The sequence below is a fragment of the Lepidothrix coronata genome, unplaced genomic scaffold (genome assembly GCF_001604755.1).
Source record: "Lepidothrix coronata isolate B3197 unplaced genomic scaffold, Lepidothrix_coronata-1.0 Scaffold168, whole genome shotgun sequence".
Classification (NCBI taxonomy): Eukaryota; Metazoa; Chordata; class Aves; order Passeriformes; family Pipridae; genus Lepidothrix; species Lepidothrix coronata.
The window spans coordinates 2,020,950-2,041,981 of NW_016690348.1; the positions used below are offsets into that span (position 1 = coordinate 2,020,950).

General features: G+C 32.7%; 1 protein-coding gene across 2 annotated transcripts in view; it reads right to left on the minus strand.

The window, feature by feature from the left end:
* The window catches only part of RYR3 (ryanodine receptor 3), a 218,916-nt gene that overhangs the window by 143,948 nt on the left and 53,936 nt on the right, over nt 1-21,032 (minus strand). For both annotated transcript variants that reach the window (XM_017829727.1, XM_017829728.1), the window contains 8 exons: nt 20,312-20,390; nt 17,747-17,859; nt 17,179-17,278; nt 13,483-13,576; nt 10,063-10,137; nt 8,974-9,130; nt 2,921-3,094; nt 251-372 (listed from right to left, as the gene is read on the minus strand). In XM_017829727.1, the coding sequence (XP_017685216.1) occupies nt 251-372; nt 2,921-3,094; nt 8,974-9,130; nt 10,063-10,137; nt 13,483-13,576; nt 17,179-17,278; nt 17,747-17,859; nt 20,312-20,390 (914 nt within the window). The remainder of the gene's footprint in view (nt 1-250; nt 373-2,920; nt 3,095-8,973; nt 9,131-10,062; nt 10,138-13,482; nt 13,577-17,178; nt 17,279-17,746; nt 17,860-20,311; nt 20,391-21,032) is intronic.

Consider the following 21,032-nt stretch of genomic DNA (forward strand, 5'->3'; position numbering starts at 1 on the left):
CAGGTTTTCTTCAATTTAGGATCCAGCTTCTGGATTCTGACTTCAAGGTATTAGATTTCATGTAAATAATCTTAAATAAACTGTTTTATCTATTTAATGGCATTACTAATCAAAATTGCAAATTTAAACAAGTAAAAATATATTGCTAATAGCTTCTAAATTCAAATATTTGAAAGCAGGAAACATGTATGCTCTTAGAGAAATTCTTATAATTTCAGAATACTTTAAAAAACAGAGTGGTAATAACTACCTTATAAAGTGGCTGAATAAGCTTGTGGTATTGCGAATGATTCGAGCAGCCTGGGATTCCTCATGCTGACATCTTTGTAATGTGAGACCATCATCCATATGACCTTCTTGGTGTAATATAACCTATTGAAATCAGTAATTATCACAATAGTTACTTTAAAACACTTTCTACTTTTAAATATTTTGTAACATTTCAATATTGCACTGAAAACAGTAATGGTATATTTGGTATGCTAATGGAGCTACTATTTGTTAATCACTTTATCTGGACACCCATTAAGTAGCTACAAGTTTTTTGGTTTCACATAAGTTATTCAGAGAAGACATTTATTCTGCCACAATTCATTAAAAAATACGGTTAACAGGTATTTTCCAATTAAAATAAAAATATTGTTTTTCTTATATTCTGTCTGTTAGGGAAAGAGGATCTTCGCTCTCTTAAGCATCGTTTACTAAAGGGTTCATCCATGAAAAGACTATTGACAAGAAAAATCAAGCTGGAGTGATAAACCTCATAAAAATTACAATGCAGCTAAAGGTGCTATAATGTTTATGAACAACTTCTGACTCATTTAGCTATTTCTACACACTAGGTTGGATTCTTATCAGAACCAGATGTGAACATCATATGAACTTCAAGCAATAACAGAGATCCTTTGGTAGGGTAGGGTTTTAATCTTTCTCTTTAAATAAACACACAATATCACAAAAAGACAACGTAATTTTTAGGTATCACAAAAACAAGTCTTGGTCATTTTGAGTCATTAAAATCCTACAGCAATTTTGTAAGAAGTAAATATGAGCTATCCTGCTTCTTTGTCCAAGAAGTAATTTAGCTTTGAGTTAGTAAAAATTTGCAACTGACCAGTTAGCAGAGTAATTCTGAAGGCACTGGATAGTTAACAAAGAAACTAATAATGTTATACAAGTAGTTACTGCCACAAATGGGAAAGTTATTTACCAACAACTTTTTGTACATACTAGTGTATAGGTATATCAAAGCACTAGAAAGTGATATTTTTCTATACTTGTCAGAATCTAGAGTACACATGTGCTCTGTTCCATCAAACATGGTGAGGAACTGCTTTTAAAAGAGACAAACGTCACCCTATGAGTTTATCTGGACACCAGAATCCATGGAAATATGATGGAGAATTAATCCCATAGTTGTTTTCTCCTCTCTATGGATTTGCAGCAGCTGACAGTGATAATAGCTATGTTATGTGAAAAAAAAGCACCTTTTTTTTACACATCTAAATTTCCTTAAAAAATTATAGTCTAGTATAATATATTGCAGAGGACAAAAAACTTTTTTTTTTTGCCTCCACAGAAATATCAATTACTGGAAGCTAGAAGGTTTGGGTTTTCTTCTGTTTGAAGACATTAACAAGACAGAATTCTCCAGGTGAGAGGACAACAAAAGATTCAAAGACTTTGAACATGAATGGAACGGTTTCAAAGGAGAATAAAAGTGACAGGCAATTATGGAGGTTCTTTTAGACCCTTGCTGCTGAAAAGAATACTGGGGAAACAAAACACTAAACTGGAAGTTATTGTAAAATTTTTCATTGAATACAGAGCACAAATCTCCATGTTGCCTTTCCAAGAAGTGAAATTGGATGCTCTGAGGAAACAGAATACCATAGCCAGTTCTGGCACGGGAAAGGAAGAGGCTATAATTGTGTGATTTAATTTTTTATCAAGAAAATACTGAATGACTGGAATATAAAGAATTTCTCTGATCAGCCTTGTTGCTGAGAAGTGAAGGAGTTGGGCACTCACTACCCATTTATGATCACCATATGTGCTGCATATGAATAAATCTGATCATGCCAAGGGTGTGTGATGTGGATCCCATTGTTTCATATTACAGTACTTGTATATGTGTATCCTCTTATGAATGTACATACATACAAGTAATTAAAAGAGAATTCCAACTTCTTTTCAGTAATGAACATTTTTTTCCCTTTCTCATGTTCTCATGATAAGCTGAAGTTGTAAAATCTACAAATAGAGAATCAAGGAATCATTTGGTAATGAAGCATTTATGTGACCTAGTATTAAACCCGTTAATACTGAACAAAATGTGAACGTAATTTGAAGATTTAACAGATGATATGCCCTTAATTAAGAATATAATCGTACCCTATAATCAAAAGGCTAAGTGAAAGATCTTCCTGATATCATATCACTATTACATCTAACATTTGCGGAGGAAATTATTTTAATATCCCTTAAGAAATTTGAGGATTTTCCAGAGCCATTTCTTAAGTAACAAATTTAATTGCCATTTCACACAATATACTCAATAAAAAATCTAAAACATCAGTGAATATGACTTACAGGTTTACACCAGTTATAATAGTTCAATGTAGATTTTCAAAAAATTATTTGACCATTTGAATCAGGAATTTCCATCTTTTACTGGTATCAAAAATAAAAATTGAGCACAAATTAATAATTTCTTCTGACAAGAAAAATAGTTAAATACATTTCTTAGTGGCAAAGTTTTTTCTTCAGTTATATAGTTATGTTAATATCCAACACTGTTTACATTTTTAGAATGAAATACTCACATTTTCAATATAGCAGCACAAAACAATTAAACCCACAAACTGTTATGAAATTAACATTCATTTCACAAGTAATTAAAAAGAATATCAAATATTACCTTTCTTTTCAGGGGACCTAAACGTGCTGATTTAGCATCCTGTGCTTTGTAAGTCAACCATAAGGCAGTGGCCACATGTTGGACAAAACAGATTGAATCACCATACTTTATTTCTGGGAGTCCCATTCCATCAATGTCACGTTTGAGACTAGAGTCCTGCTTTTCTTTTAGCTCCTAGAAAGATAAAGTTGGCATTCAGTCTCTGTATTGGAATAGGTTATGTTTCTACACTGAATATATATTACAATACTGAACAATGTTTATGCTACTTATGCTGTCAAGACAGAGCTAAATTTTACTTAACATAATTTTTGTTTCTTTATAATTGATTATTCAGATTGTGATTAAAAATAATTTCAAATCTCAAGCATCTTTTTCTCTGTAGCAGGAAAAATCAAGTAAAATCTTTAAAGATTAAAAAAATATTTAAATGTTTAACTTAACATAATCAATAGTGGAGTTACTGATGTAAGTAAAGTTTCAGTTTCAGAGTCTGTAAAACTCTATATAACCAACATTCTTGAATTTAAGCTTAAACATGAAAAAATAAAAATAATCAGTAACCTATTTTGAAATGTAGTTAAAATATTTTTATGTAAAAGAATTTTCTGTTTATAAATTGTATATACAGATAAACACTTCACTTGGATAATATGTTTGTATTGCAACAACCAGCAAAAAAAGAAAATACTAATTTTAAAAATAAATACAGTTTGACTTTTACCTTTGCTTTATTTTTAAATTTCTTAGGTTTTTTATATTTATTTTATTTTATTATTTATCTACTTTGTAAGAAGAATTGGATTTTTTTTTAAAGACATTGCTCAATGCTTAGCTAGAACACCCACTTCTTAACCCCAAACTATTTCTTAATCCTATTCTTCTTCACTTACAACTAGAGGATTTTAAGGTCCCAGCATAAAAGCAAGTATCTTTTTCTTTAAAATAAAATATTCATCTTTTCACAATTGAATTCATGAATAACAGAATTACAAAGCAAATTTTGTAATATCCAATTATGGATACATGTGATTCAACAAAAAAAACTTTAAGAAAATAGAGGAATTAAAGAACAGCATTTTTCCATGATTTCGACTGCTGATGGACTTAAGTGTAGATAGCTGTTAATTTGTTGTTAACTAAACAAAATATGTTAGGAATTGATACACAGTCTAAATTTTACATGTTTAATGGGGTTTTTTTTAATTTCATTTCAGGTTACCAAATTTTCAACATCTGTGGAGAAAACAAAAGTTGTATTCTAGCCTTGCTAATCTGCTTTCATTTATACAGAATTTAACTGTCACATTTCAGCAATAATTTTAGTAGCATTATAATGTCAAGATAAAATTGAATGAAATTACAAGACATTCTTTGGGGTTACCATTGCAATGTGAAGATGATGAGGAAATCATGTCACATCATATTTGTGTGGCCCGCACTATCATGTATGAATAAAGAGGAATTCTTTCAACACACATTTGCCGTGAGGCCATTAAATGAAAAATACAATAAAATAGCACAAATTCATTAACTGTCAGCAATTACTTCTTTGACTCTACACAGCATCCTGAATATTAAAACATTTTGGTAACAAGCAATCCTAAGGAAGTTACTGTTTCGAAAAACATTGAGTGATACTGATACTGACTTTTTTTGACAACATTAAACATACAGAAAAAAATCAAGATTTTTTGAATTTCAGAAATAAAGGTTTAGAATTATTTTGAGGGTCTGAAGGCTCTTTAATAAATACAGCATAAATTCCTCTTCATCATGTTTTGCTCCTTGCTCTCTGTCGAGTTTCTCTGTCCAGACAAGTAATTTGATCACAGTGTGATTGCAAAGACAGGGTGTATTTTACAACAGCTGAAAAGTATAGTCAGATAAAGATTACTGGGGGAGGAGGGAAAAAAAAAATCTCTTATCTAAATATTTGAACATATTTTAGCAGTAAAATATCCAAATACTTTCTCTTTTAAAATCCCCTCTTCACAACCTATTCTCAGTTTAACTCCCTCAGGCTGTGAATTAATAAAATCAAAGAAAACAAATCACATCATGGGCCTAGAAGATGGCAAAGGAAAAACCACAATAACAAAAAAAAACAACAAAAAAAAGAAAGATGGAATGAACAAAGGAATTTGAGGGCAAAGCTGTCAAAGATGATATTTTCAAAAGATATTTAATATATTAGAGGAAGAGTAAGAATCAGTGAGAAAATTCATAGAATCATAGATTCCTATGTGATGGAAAGAAGCTAAAGAATCACAGTGTGAACAGAACAAATAAAGCCAACTGCCTTTACAAAGATTTTTTCAATAGTAAAAACACAGTAGGGGAAAAACTTTGATTGCTTAAGGGCTTGCTTAGGCACCCCTAAGAATGGTAAAAAACCCTGTCTGCTGAACTCTTAGTAAATCTAACTTGCGTAAGCTAAGGAAAATTTTATCTTTTGGTGTTGCACACTGTTATTGCAATAAAAGTACTGCCATACCTCCTCCAATTTAGCAAAATAAAAAGATTTTATGGATATAACAGAAAAGGACTGATACATTGACCTAACTTATTGTACTCTGTATATACCTGAACAGCCCACTAGGCAAGAAAAAATAAAAAAGAGGTGATTTTTATTTTACCTTCAATTTTCTCCTCCCATATAAAATAAGTAGAAATACTCTATTGGAAATGCAGTGCTTACAGGGAAATGACAATTTTAAATTATAAACTTAAAAGTAAGTACTTGAACTTTTAGAGATAAATGTAGGTAGTCCCTAAGACAGCTACATGCTGGTAGTAATACTAAAATGATATCAAATCCTTTTGCATGAGTCATCTATGACTTTTGAACATGGTAAGTAACAGAATGTTACTTACCAAGGCTATACCAATAAATTTTTATTGTCAATTTTATATGTAATAACTAAAATAAAGTATGAAATCTCAAATATTAATTCTGGGCTACAAAAATTTAAAATAAACAAATATTTTTAAATTTACTCTTGTTGGCACTGTGTGTAGTCTCAAAGAAATTTGTAAGTAGAACCAAGATTCTGCTCAGCAGCGTATACTGAGCCAAGTACTGTGCTGGAATGAGAACATCCCATTTCAAAACAGGATTCCATCTGGTGTAGAGAAACTGCTGTCTCTGTTGTCACAAGGCATTACAGATCTGTTACCTTAAAATATAAAGGTTCACATTTTAAAACTTGGTCAAAAGTAAGCTCCATATTAAAACCAATAAAAGATGTAATTTTGGGGGCTTTCCATCAATTTTTGATACTTATAGCTTAGTTTGCAGTAATTTGCAGTAAACAGGCACATATTACATATGCTGTTTTCATTGAAATCAGCACCATGATGTTCTTTAGCATATTCCTTAACTTTTTTTATACGTTCCCTTCTGTTCTTATTTATGTGAGGACATAGTAAGGAAAACACTAATTTGAATTTTATAATTTAAAATAACTGTTTCAGTTTTCAGTGCTAGCCAGCAAAAGGAAAAAAAAAGCAGTGAAAGTAAATTATGAATGCAATCACAGATTTTGAAAAGCAAGGAACAGACAAGACTGCTGGCATGTAACATTAATGAGGATGAAGGTGCTTTTTCAACAAGAAGGTCTCTATAACAACTCCTGGAAAAATAAGACTTTATTTAAGTCATGTGTTACAGGCTCCTGGGAAGCCTGGGGGATTTGTATATTCCACATAGCTCTGCCTTCTGGCAAAGGTAATACCTCTTTTCTACAAAAGAGATATTTGCTGTCTTCCAAACAGGAAAGAATACTGCAATTGAAAAATGTTTTATTCCCTTTTGGATACTCTGCAGCAGTGTTTAATGTGAGCAATTTGGTCTGAATTCAGTGTTGATCCTATCTGGAGCAGAAGGCTGGACTAGATGACTTCACAGGGTTCTTTCCAATTAAAATTACTCTTAGTTTAAAGGAGAGGAGTGCTGTAAACAGAGAGGTATTCCAGCACTCTATTTTTAAGAATCTGTACACAGGTGGACATAGAGGTATATATGCCCTGAATTCATGCCATATTAAAGTCCAGGCAAGTGAAAATATTTCTTCGTTGAGAAAATGAACCCAACAAGGGTTTACAAATACATATGTGCAAGAATTAAGATAAAATCTGTATATTGCATATAGCTAGTCTAACTATTAGTTCTATGGCTATTTTTCCTCTCAATATGTATGCCATCAGCACTTGGCTGAAAGAGCCTCTTCCTTCTTACAGTCCAGGTCAATCTTTGGGGTTTATTCCCTTCCAAAATTTCATCTTTCTTTCCTCAGGAAGAGTTATCACTGCTTGTTCCCCTCACTTTTGGAAATACTAATATCTCTATCCATGGGACAGTGCAGCTCTTACCTGTCCAGACAACTAATAACTATTCTTATTCTTGGCACAGAAAAAAGCAAGTTTATAACATATTTTGAGATAGAAATGTGCTTTTCTCTATAAGACAGCACATATAGGACAGGATGATTAGATACTGAGCTTCTATTTAATACAAAAATGTACATTAACAACCATATTATGCATAAACACAGCAGACATGAATGACTTCTGCATAACTAATTACTACTGTACTTCAGCTTAGTCATCTTGGGCACTGTAATAAATTTCACTAATGGGCCTTTGAGGCACACCTCAACAAAAAGATTATGAAAATAGGGCATGTTTAATCAATGTAACAGAAAATATTTTACTAATATGCATACAAAACCATTAAGTATATAGACTTAAAATTTATACATTTATATGCATAGATTAAAACATTGAAAAATAGCAGGACAGACAGTGTCCAATTAGGCAGTGAATATATTAAGGAATTTTAACACAAATATTTATCAAGTGGCATTCCTGAGATACTCACCATTCTTACTACGGTGCCATGATTTGCCAAAAATGGGAAAAAATTATAGCTGTAATAAATGCCCCTGCACAACATCACATGTACAATCTACACTGCATAGCCCTTATACTGGGTAGAGAATGAAAAACTATTTGGTGAGAAACTAGCAATCAGAGGAAATTTCCTGATAGTTTTTCAATTATTTAATTGGCTAAAAGAAAAATTCATGAAATATCATATGCAGTCACACTAATTAACATCGTTATTTTAAACATCCTAAGAACACTAACAAAAGTCTAGCATCTGTCAAGACTTAATGGTAGATTTTATCTAGTATATAACTAACTTTAAAGATTCTTTCTCACATGGTAGATTTTATCTAGTATATAACTAACTTTAAAGATTCTTTCTCACTGCCCTTCAGGGACCATAATTAGGTGGAAAATTTAGTTTTTCATGGTTAATAAAAAACACTTTTGTAGCGGCTATGGTAACTATTTATAAGGAAAATCATGAAAATAAATAAAAATTTCTAATCATCGTTGATTATAAAAAACTTTCACTTTCTGGGAAAAAAATTTATTAATTTCTCCTACCTTCACAATCATTCTTCATTCTCTCTTCCTTGTATTGTTTTTCCCAGCTGGAAATGATGATAAAGCTAGTAACATGCAATTAGCAGCTCACTAGAGAGCATAGTTTGAAAACATATGGTTTAGAAACCACTGACTACATTTTCCTTGTATTGAGGAAAAATTCAATTGAGTTCAGTTCAATTCCCATCAACACACTGCACAAAGAATAGCAACTGAACTGAATTCAATTGAATTAAATTATGACAGATAAAGCTTGAATGTATAACACTAATGAGATTTGTCTAACTAAAATGATTCTATGATTATTAAAGTATTCATATTAAACCACTGTATCTTGCACCGTATTTGTTTTCAATCTTGTTTTTTAAATGTGGTAACAGTTTAGTTTATTCTTAAATTTATTAATCATCCCTATTTTTTCTAAGGGAGACCTTTGTTACTCTTGACTCAGTTGTTTACCTTTGTATTTCAATGAATAATACCCGTCAATTACTTCAATTTAGAAATGATAAGTAATTTATACAGTTGTTGAAACAACTCAGATTTAGTATTTGAGTGCTCCACATTTAGAACAAATTTGCACTGATGTTATTTACCTTTGATGCTCTGAAACAAAAAGCAGTAGATGTTGTGTCTGACTTTTCTCTGTCTAGTATTACAACTCCTTCATCTTCATGCAGAGCCAAATACTTTCCTGTTGTAATATGTCGAAGACGGAAAGGCTGCCCCCATCTGATGTTACTTCCGCTCCAGCTAAACATAAGAGACATCAAAAAATAGTTTATTAACTAAACAAACCTAACATTTCTACTTTGGCCTCTAAAGGATGTTCAGAAAATAGAATGTGTTAGATATTACTTTTTGGTTCTGATTTCAATATGTGCATAAAAACAGATGAAAATCTGTTAATACATTTGCAAAGGGAACAAGGAAAGGAGTACAGCTTTCATCTTCTTGTTCCTACACCCTCTCTCTGTTTTATTAGGGTGTTACATGTAGTGTCCATAAAAACATCCTGCATGTGTAAATTAACTACTCTCTTTTAGTTGATTGACTAAACAAACAAATTAAACTTAGTTGGGTTTAATTTGTGAGGACTCAACATTTCACAGAATTCTTGTACATCTCTCTTAGTTATGAAGGTATTTCATTTGCAATCACAAATGCACCAAGGGTAAAACAAACATGGTTCAGAAGGCCCTCAAAGTTAAAACATACATAATCTTATGGTATATATTGAAATTTCACTTCCAGCAAAATAAGAGATAGCTAATCACCTAGGAAGGTGATTGATTCTTAAACAAACAAACAAACAAACAAACAAACAAAAACACACAGGAGGAATATTACTGCTCTAATTTCCACCTGTGCTTCTAAAACTCCAAGTGAAAACTAGAAAAGCATTTTACTTGCGGACAGAAGCAGTGTCCCAAGCAGACATACGTCATGGGCAATGCTGCCTTTAATATGGGAGACAGAAAAAAAAAAGTCTGAAAATACTGACATTCCCCATATGATTATACCAAAATGGATTGATTTTTATTATTGACAAAGAACATACTAACACATATCATACAGCATGACAAATATATTAGTCATGTTCTGCCTTAAGGGTCTGTAATAATCAAATTGCTGTGAATATAACAGGAGTTGCTAACAAAAAAAAAGTTAAAAAATATAAGTACCTTATTCGAAGGGGTTCTACTCTCCACAAAGACCTCGCTCGAACACCAGCTCCTCCAGTTTCATAAAAAACTTTCCTACAGAAGAGATTCAGAAGATCATCCTCTTGTGCTTACTTGTGTTTACATAGTATTTATAGCTTACTTCTTTGTAAACTGCACATTGCTAAACAAATGGAGTTGAACTGACAGAAGATTCCTGCTCATCACTGAGACCATCATATACAATCCAAATATCCCAGGTAAATTAGACTATTTCCATTAAACTATTCTCTCTCAGGAGATGATAAAATTCAAAGTGGCTGGAGAATTTTTCCTGTTACTTAAACAGCTATAAAAATATGTAATTCCTACAGTTCCAAAGAAATTACTGAAGGTTTTAAATACATATACACAGCATTAAAATAAATATATACATTTTCAGATACTAATGATTCTCTGCATGAACATGACACTGAGACTTCATCCCTAGAATTACTTGTATGATTCATATGAAAGGACAAAAAGGATGGTGATAACAAAAATTCTACATTATAATCTTTACAAAACAGATAATACAGATAAAATTATATATTGGTTTTAGAAAATTCAGAGAAATAAAAAAAAGGAAGTGAAAGAATTAAACCTTTACTATAATCTAGTTTTCTTGAATTATTGTCTGGGGATCAGTGATATGTTTTAGTGCTGAAACTAATATTCTACTTAATAGTCAAATACAAACAAAAACAAACTATGGTGGATTAGCCCTGTTCACAGGAAGTTTTTAAGGTTTTAGTGATCATTCATGCTTTGTCATCTGAGCGCCAGAATTTGTATAATCTTCCTCATTTAAAATGAATATAGGAAATACAATGGATAATAAGAAAGGTCTTGATCTAAAACTCTGCCTACTGAAAGACGAAAAACTTCAAGTGGTTCTTGACTGCTGACTGGGGTTAAACCACAAAATTAGTGTTGATCTTGTGCAACTATGTTGCACAAGGTTGACTCAGAACTCAACCTGTAAAACGAAAGTTGTGGTTCTCCTATCTGAACAAACGTTTCTAACTTTTCTTCTACTGTGAACAGTTAAGATTTTAATTCATCTGATTCTCTCTTTCTTGAGCAACACCAATACAATCTGGGAAGTATCTACATTGTATTATGAAGTATACTGAAGCATGACAAACCATTTGCATCCAGTTTCTTTATAAGATGGTGCACTTGTATTTATATGTATATTATTTAGGAGTTACATTTAAGAGCACATATGTGATGTCAAAAATTTTGAAATGATAGTGTACCAAAAGAGTAAGAATATATATTCCTCATAGTTAAAGCACTATCATTTCCTACGCATTGTTTTCTATAATGATGTTTTGATATTCTAGAATCAAAGGAAAAAAAAAACACCTATCTGTCAATTCATCTCATTTCCAGATCATGAAAATGATCTTTCAAGATCCCTTCCAACATAGGCTATTACATGATTCTATGAATATACTGAATACACAATACCTGTCTGGAGCTTTACTCTTCTGTTTTCATCCTAGATCTTCTTTGGTCCCATTGACCTTACTGATGTTATTTTTGGCAGACTCTAAATACCTCTTCCTAGCTAAGCTCAAAACTGAGTATTCATTTCCACTCTCTTTGATCTGCTTCATTTCTCCTTGACCCAACTCAAACCATTCTTTCACAGAAGGAATACCATAGATTTGCCTCTGTTCACTTCTATATTTTTAATTCCTATACTACTTAAAATCTCTTATCTTTCTCCAGCTTTTTCTATATGCAACACTACCCTAGCATTACTGACCTGTTCTTACAGTAACAAAACTGCAAGTAAAAGAGAATTGCTGCTTTTTCACAACAGCATCCACATAACATTTTCTCCATCTGCTTGATTCCATCCACCCATATTTTTTTGTTCTTGCCAAGCTGGCCTGTTAGATATTCAATATCTCCACCTCAAGTATTTCCATTTGGAAACAAACACAATCATTTCCTACATCTCTTTCTCCTGTTCCTATTACTACTTGGGGTTTTTTCTGTATTTATTTTTTTTTTATAGTGTAAATGTGACTTCTACAACTATGACACAATACAAATTTGCCCTTATGTCTATTATGCAGCTCATAAATACAAAAGATAAGACAACTTTAAATCGTCACTATCACACACTTGAAAATGTTCAATATAGCATTCACATTATTATCCATTTTAGGAACATAAAAACATAGATTTTATTCAGAGAAATATTTTTTTTAATTTCACCCTTTAATTTACTTATTGTAAAAAACATGGAAGCAGATCTTAAGTCAGTAGCACTAAACATCAAATATGTATTAAGAATAACATCATACTGGGGAATAGGACTTCAAAATTATTTTTAGTTTTAACTGCATCTGACTTCTAGATAAGTAACAGCAGTAGCAAAGTACAGCATTTCTGAACATACTGAAATGTGTTAGCATCTATTTTAACCTTACAAATACAGGTTGTTTATAAAATTAGTCTGACTATGACATCTGTTCTACATAGGTATGTAGATCCTCACATTTTTCTAGTATTTTTATACGAGATGTATACATTTTGATACTCAGTGTAAACTTTGTATCTTTTTTTTCTATAGACATATGAAAAGAATAGCAATAAATATTCACCAACAAGTAAATTTTTCTGGCATTCAGTTTGAGTTTTCTTTTGGCTTTGGAGACAGTTTTACTCCACGGAAATGTAAACATGGAAAATTTAGAGCTGAAAAGTTTACTCGACATGACTGCATGTTACTTGTGGTATCATATTACCTAAAGTATAACTTATTTCCCACAATGGGTATGAAGATCTTATTTGCTGAATATGTTTTTTAAAGCTAGAAGGTTTGTGTATCAAAATTATTAGCTTGCTGTGATTTTGATTAACAGCAAAATACAAAAAAATGAAAAAAAAATTCAACATAAATATATAACTGTAGATGTAAGTTTAATACAAAAGTGATTTAGTCTATGTAATGTGACCTAATTATCTTAATATATTAATCAAAGTTAAGAAAGCAAGAGCTTGCCAAAAGGAGCAAAATATATAAAATATAAAAGTCATTGTGAAGGCCAAACTTACTTTTTCTGTTTTGTTTGGTTTGGGGGTTTTTTTTATGTTACCATCTTCCCTGCTAACAGTAGCTTACCTCTACTTATAGTAGTACACATTAAAGAGAAACAATAAAACAGGCTGAAATCTCAGTGGAAATGGACCATTTAAATTTCAGCAATAAATGAACTCATGACTGATTTTCTGCTTAGTAGGTCCTAACTTCTTGTAACAATGTCACTGCCTAATTAAAGACTGCTGTAAAGAGGTTTTAATCTATCTAACCTCGAATTCAACTGACAATCTTTTCCATTTTTGAGAGAAGGAAATATACAAAAATGCACCATCACTTACTTGTGTTGTGAATCATTCTGATCTGTAGATGGAATTGTCAAGCACTCATCATGGCCATGGAAAAAACGTACTACATGCCCACCAAGAAGATATCCTGTAGAAGTTGTTCATTTACTCATTAGCTTAAACATTGACAATATGAAAATAACACCCTCGTAAAATTTTTAAAAATTCAAAAGAGCTAGATGAAATGTTTTCCAAATTTTCAATCACAACTGAAATTAAACAAGAACAAATTTAGTATGATGACATGCTATTTTTAATACCTTTTTCAGTTAAAAATAATTCTTCTGAAAATGAAGATAAAAAGAAAGCAATCTCTTAAATTTTAAAATCAAATTGGGATTCTGAGACAGAAAAGGAAATTAAAGCCCTTGGTAACATTTATTTTTTTGAAAATTGAAGAAATTAAATAGTGTAAAAATGTCCTTCTGAAATTGTGCTCTCTTAGGCAAAGGAATGGCTGTGCCATGCCAGACTAAATTTTCTTCTAGTCCTGAATCGTTTCTCCAAAGGTTATAATTGTAGGTGTCTAAGGCAAGAGTATAGGGAGAAGGCAAGGAGCAGTGATGCTCTTCCAGACTGCTATGATTTGTGGTTGTGAGATTTCCTGAACCGGAGATTTAAGTCTTTGTATAATTATACAATGCTATGAAAAATTCCAGCTGTAAAGGAATACCTTTTATTTGTATATTAACACATTAATTAATTATCCCTGCAATGCTCTTGTACTTGCCAGGAAAGAGCTGTTTTATGTCCCTGGTTGTGGTAATCAATTACTATACAGTAGGCTAGGAAATACCAGAACAAGAAAAAAACATGCAGAAAATGTTCAGGTGGGAATTTTTTGTTACCATTTCAGCTGGGTAGATAACAGCTTATTTCCATGCAGAATAAAAGCTGTGAGAAGTTTTAACTTCTCTGCATATTCATGGACCTTTTGTATAAACTTAGGTCAGTTCTGCAGTCAACCTGATTTGTGGGTACTCAGAGAATGTAATATTGTGGTATTTTGTAGTCTTTGCCACATCAATATATAATCATATTAATATATTGCCAAATCAAATATATAATACCACAGTTTCCTCCCCCTTAGTACAATTTAAATTATCTCAATACAAAATAATTTCATGAGTTCATCAGTTTGTTCTGACATTTATAATCTGTGTCAAAAGCAAAAGTGCACAGCAGCAGTAAGAGAAAGACAAGAGAAAAACACTTTGTAGTTCCGGAGATTAAGTTTAATGGAAACTAACTTTCCAACCCATTTAACACAGAGTGCAGGCACTTTGCCTCACATTAAAGAGGAAAAGACAAAGGGGTGTAGGAGGAGAATGGTTCATCAGACCTTCAGTTCAAACAGTTCTGACCTAGTACGTGAAATTAATGCCTTTTGAAAGAACATACATAAAGGAGGAAGGAAAGAAGTAAACTTTCATACTGTGCAGATGATTCAAAATAAATTTGTAAATTAGGAAAACAGTAACTGACAATTACTCTGTTGCCAATTAATACAAAATTCAAAGCAAAGAAATAATGTGAAAAAAATATACTTTCCTGATATTTGTGTTCCATCAAAAGTTTCTCAAATATCACAAAATGTACATTGTCTGATTCCCAACACAATTTTACACTCAGGAAATCCTGCTTTCTCAGTCTGTTCATTCAACATGAGCTAGACCATTATGTCTTTTTACATATGATCATCTCTCACATAAACCATTCCAAGAACTGTATATGCAACTAAGGCTAAGTAGTTGGAAAAAAATTGATTGATACGCAGAAAACCTAATTCTCTGCTTACCTCACCCCAACCTGTTTAATTTAATTTTTTTGTAATTACAAAATTTTGGATTATGTGACCAGTTCTGGGCTACACAGTATAAGGGTTCCAAGTACAGCAAAGGGACATTAAGATGACTAAGAGACTGGTGCATGTCACACATGAGTAAAGGCTGAGAGAACTGGGACTGTTTGACCTAGAGAAGAGAAGACTCTGGGGGGACTTCAGGAATGTAAAGAGGACGGGATCTAAAGAGATCTCTTCAGTGGTGCCCAGTGACAAAACCAGAGGCAATGGGCACACACCAAAACATGGCAGGGTCTATCTGAATGTGAGGAAACACTTTTTCATGTTGAGGGTGTCTGAGCACTGGCACAGGTTGCCCAGGGAGGTTGTGGAGTCTCCATCCTTGGAGAGAGTCTAAACCTGTCTAGACACAGTCCTAGGCAACCTGTTCTAGGTGGACCAGCTTGGACAGCAAATTGGACCAGGTCATTTCCTACCTCAACAGCTCTGTGATTCTGTAAGTTCTTGGGAAGGTTAGCTGCCAAATCCCTTCTGTTACAGAAATCTAAAATATACCATTGATCTTCCATGATCTCTCTGTGTGGCTCATTTTGTTTGTCATCTGTTACAGGTTTTAAACTTTGCTATAGGATGGCTTTTCTGTTTGTTTGGATTTTTTACCTGTGAAACCTAAGAAAACACAGACTTTTCCAGAGTTGACCTCTATTCTATTTATGATCTAGGATGGCAGGCCCCCAGACAGCTGTTTTTAAATATCTGACTCTGTCGTGCAGAAGCAATCAGAAAATCCGTATCCCATATGCTCTTAAAATTAAAACCTAAGAATACTCCAATATATGTTTCTTATGGACCAGTGCACAGAAACACTGTGGGATGCTGATTTAAATCACTTGGGATTAGAAGAACCCAACCATACTTCAGATAAGCCTACTGAATTAAGTCTTTAGTACCAGGGTAGTCATCTTCTATCAAGACTTACTGTAGCTGATCCCAGAGAAATGCTATATCTCTTTCAGTTCCCTTACAGCTCCCTTTTGTCCTATGATACTGTATATTACTATATCATAAGTGATCAGTTTTACAGCCAAGTGGTACAAAATGACAAATACATTTGAGTCATTTGTGAACATCAAGGGCTGATAGTTTGAACAGAGAACGGAAGATGTAAAGTACAATGTTTGCTATGACAGTGTTAATGTCAAAGTATGGCATCGAAATAAGGGGCAATACCTAGTGGGTCAGCCTTTCAACACAGAACAAGAAATTTCTCAGGATAAGGTGAAACATGACCATAAAATGAAGTTAAGTACCTAGAAAGAAATCCTCACTCTGGTGTAGGATTTAGGCTGGTTAAGAGAATGAATTTTCTTGTCTATTACAGATAGACAAGACTCATAATCATGACTGTGAGATCCACAAAAGATACTGAGCAAATGTCCATAAAAAACACAGGAGACTGAAATAGGAACTTTGAGAAAACAGCTTTCCATTTTGCCTGTACTTTTTATCTCTCTGTTATACCTGTACTGGAAGAACAGGATATAGGAAAATTTTATACAAAATCTAAGTTTTCTGGCTTTAGTTATTCTGCAACTCCTGCTCCCCAAAATTAAACTGAGTCTTCATTTCTTATGCAGCTTTTTATGCTTTGTTATTCTAAGGTTACAGTGTTCATTTAGCTTTTCTTCAGTTAATCCGGCTGATGAATCTGTATTTCCCTGTTTTCCCATCAACTATTCTTCTCTTCTTTGCTCCTTTCCTTTATTTTCATTAAAATTTATGGTTTGGTGTTCTGAGGGTGATTTTTTTTTTCATTTTCATCCTTTATGAAAAGCATACAAAGTAACCTAAATTATATACATTTCTAAATAAATAAAATGACAGACCTTCCGTAATATTGCTTCCAGAGCATATAGGATGTACGTTCCATAGTGTCTGCATAAAGGAGGCATCCACATGAATACTTCCATTTGAAACAGACAGATGCTGAAATAAGACAATGATAGGAGGAAACGGTGAAAATTCTGCACTTCTAAATATTTAGTACATTAATTTAACAACAAAGAGAATATATCATAAATTAAATATACAAACATTCTTTAAAAATTACCAGTGACTTGCTTTTAAAATGAACTCTTTTCTAAATCTAATCAGCAGACTCCAGCTGCAGCATAGAAATCTTTCACAGTTACAGAAATAAAAACTTCCTAAGATAGAGAATGCGGAAGCACACCTTGGGAAAAAGGCATGGAAACAGTCTTATTCTGGAGGAGGAACACACACACATACACATACACCCCTTTCAGTGAGGAAAAATAAAAATGCATTACAACCAGACATTAATTCCTAGATTAGAAAAAGATGATTCATAAGAATCCCAACTATTTTCCCCATCTTCTCACAGCACTTTGTATGTTCTCACCATTTGGTTGTTTATTAAAGAAACAAACTTACCAGGTATCTTTCAGAGGACACGCTGACCAGGATAAGATCATCACCTATTCGAACTTTTTCTCCTTCTGACCTTTGTTTAGAAGCAGGGTGTATTGTCCACCAGCATGCCTCACCTAAAGGACAGAGGAACTAATCAAGAGTCTACAAAAGAGGCAACTCCCAAGAACTCTAAGGATATCTTTATATAGCATTGAAATATCATAATAAAAATTGTGTCTTATAAATCCACCTCATTCCTATTTTCAGTCAATTTCAATGCTTTTCTTTTTGCTTGAAACTTTTTGTCAATCAATCTTTATCATATCTGAACCTGATATTTCCCTTTTCATGTCTTTTTAAATCAACTAACTCTTTACAAAACACTGCTCAGGACTGCACTCCCTTCATGGCTCTCCCTGCCAGGAAATTGCTGACAGCTATGTCAGTCTTATTTATGATCTTTTGTGTCTTCTTTTGCTTAATGGTCATATTTAATTCACAATCTTCTGCATCATTTCCACTCTAAGATACACTTCTCTTATAGAATACAGAATTTTGAAACAAATCCTCCATAACTTTACAAAGTTGCTACACTACAAATATCAGACCTGGAAGCGGTTCCAGTAGCACTACAGACCATATGACTAAAAGATAGTCAGGCCTAAGGGCAACAGCCATAGAATATTTCCTACACATTAAATGTAAGATTCCAGGTTACTTTGCACACACACACACACGCACACACACACACACACACACACACACTCACGATTCTGGGAAGATTACCCAATTCATTTCACAATTTCACACCCTTCAGAACTTAGATAAGACCTTGAAGAAAACAAATTGAATACAGCTTTCTCACCAGGCAATGCAAAGTGACAAAAAAATAAGTAAAGGCAAAATTGGTAGCACCTGACAAAGCACAAAAATTTGTTTGATCAATTAAGGTATTTCATGCAAAACCCTCTTAAAACAAAATTTGAAGGTTATGAAACTAATTCTGATGAAGACAATAAATAAAAGTTACATCCCTAAAAGCGTAAAATGCTAAATCTTTGAAGGGAATAATTTTTAATAGCCAGTGGCTTTTCCTTCAATACCTGCTAGATGAAGAATACCTCCTACAGCTGAAATTGATTCACTAGGACAGTTTTGTAGGTAAGGGATTAGGAAGACGGGAAGTGATATTATGGCATGCAGTTTATGAGGTTTACAGGTATGTGGTAGTTACCAGAATCCTCCAGGCAGAAACACAACTAAGCACTTCTTTTATGTGTTGCCTTTTTTAATCTCACCTATGTGTACAAGGGTCTTTCTGTATATGTATAATTAAGCAAATACCAATGAAACAACTACAGATATTCATTACAAAACCTCATAGGTAGAAGCAGACTCATGTGCAGTAACTCTGAAAAACTGCTATAAAATTAAAAAGACACAATTCAGTGAAATTATTTTCATAAAGTTTAAACACACACTCCTTTAATCAACACACCTAAAGAAAATGTTCTCCATCTAAGGCAACAAAGATAGCCAAGTAACAGGCTACTAATAGATGTCTGAGACCATCCTCTGTATAACTAGAAAAAACGGAAAGACAGACCTGATTCATTCAAAAGAGAAACTTTTGTAGCTACAGCCACTTGAAAAGAAAGTTTCAAAGGTCATGGTCCACAAACTTTTTAACACCTACAGTGGCAGTGCCTCTCCATCATCAGTCAGTCTATTTTAATTTATTTTCAGTATAATGAAAATGCAATAGAAAGCACAGGTTTACATTAACACAACTGGTATTTCTTTATTTGAAGCTTCATATTAATGAGGTGTGTATACAGATACTTTGATTTTCCCTTCAATGTAAACCTATTTGAAGCTCTTTGCTGCTAAGTTGCTTTTAAACTCATTTAATATAGCTCCTAGTGGCAACCCATAATTTATATGTGCTTTCATGGAAGCACAATTTTTTTTTACTATAGTTTTGTCAGTAGCACTGATACTGGCAGTAGTCTCAGAAATCTATTAATTAGATTTTAAAACTTTCACATAATGTCATGTTTGTGTTGTACGTCTTCCACTTTGTCCCATTATTGTTTTGATCCATTTTATTCTTCAGCTTGTTCAACAATGTGCTCATTACACTTTTTCTGTTTTCCTGTGTTAAAAGTTGCAAATTTCTTTTGCTACATGGTTACAATGTGTATCATGAATTCACCAATATATGGTTTTTCCATACTCTTATTCTATTGAAAGTGTCAAAACACAAAACAAAAACAACTGCATCAAATTTACTTTATTCAGCAGATTTTTTTTCTAATTTGACCATTATAACCCATGTTATTGCAGCTGTGCTAACTCAGTTTAAGTGCAAGGCTATCTCACATTCTTACACAAAGTCAGTTTATTTGCTGAAGCCTATTAGTACTGACAGTCATCAGTACTGACAGTCATCATTTCTTTCAGTCATCTTATTTCTAATGAACACATAAACATGCCATTCATAAGCTTATAGTTACATTAATCTCAATGCTTCTTCTAAAACCAGAACTGTGTGACACATTTTCTTTCAAAAATAACTTGACATACCTGCTGCATTTTCTCGTAGTCCTACGTCAAATGCAAGTTTGTCTGTCTGGGATCTTGATGATGTTAAACATGTCAAATACTGCAAAACAGTGAAATTAATGAAAACAAAAACCCAACAGTATCCATTGAAACACATGCCAAATGAATACTCTCACATTACTTCATCTTACTATCAAAATGTGCTTAATTTTTTTAATTACTTGAAGAATTATGTTGTTATTCATATAGAAGCTCTTCCTAAATTGGAAACGTCAAAATCCTTTTTCAATGTGCAATTTAGCCCTGAGAAAGTTTCACATAGCTCATCAGAGGGGAATATGCAAATGTCTAATTAAAACATTACCATAATAAGTTTACTTCATGGAAACATGACAAATGTACTAAAAGGTACTAATCATACTAGCAACTCTGGTATATCAAGGCCACTACAATTTGTATGGTTCATGAACATAAGTAACAAAGTTTGAAGATTATTGTAGAGTTTTCTAGTAAAGGAAAAAGGAGGAAAGATGTTTTCCTGCCTTCTTATTTCTTCAGTCTTCTATAAGTGCATTCACATGGGCCATAATAAGTAAAAGATTCAAAAGAGCTGAAATTTTAAATTTGCAAAATGTCTTACAAAGAAATTTATATAAGGCAGCCTGAAGACAGCCTGTTTGTGGGCATTATCCCTGCTAACTATAGGATGTCAAACATCTTATAAAATATGGTGGGAAAATAA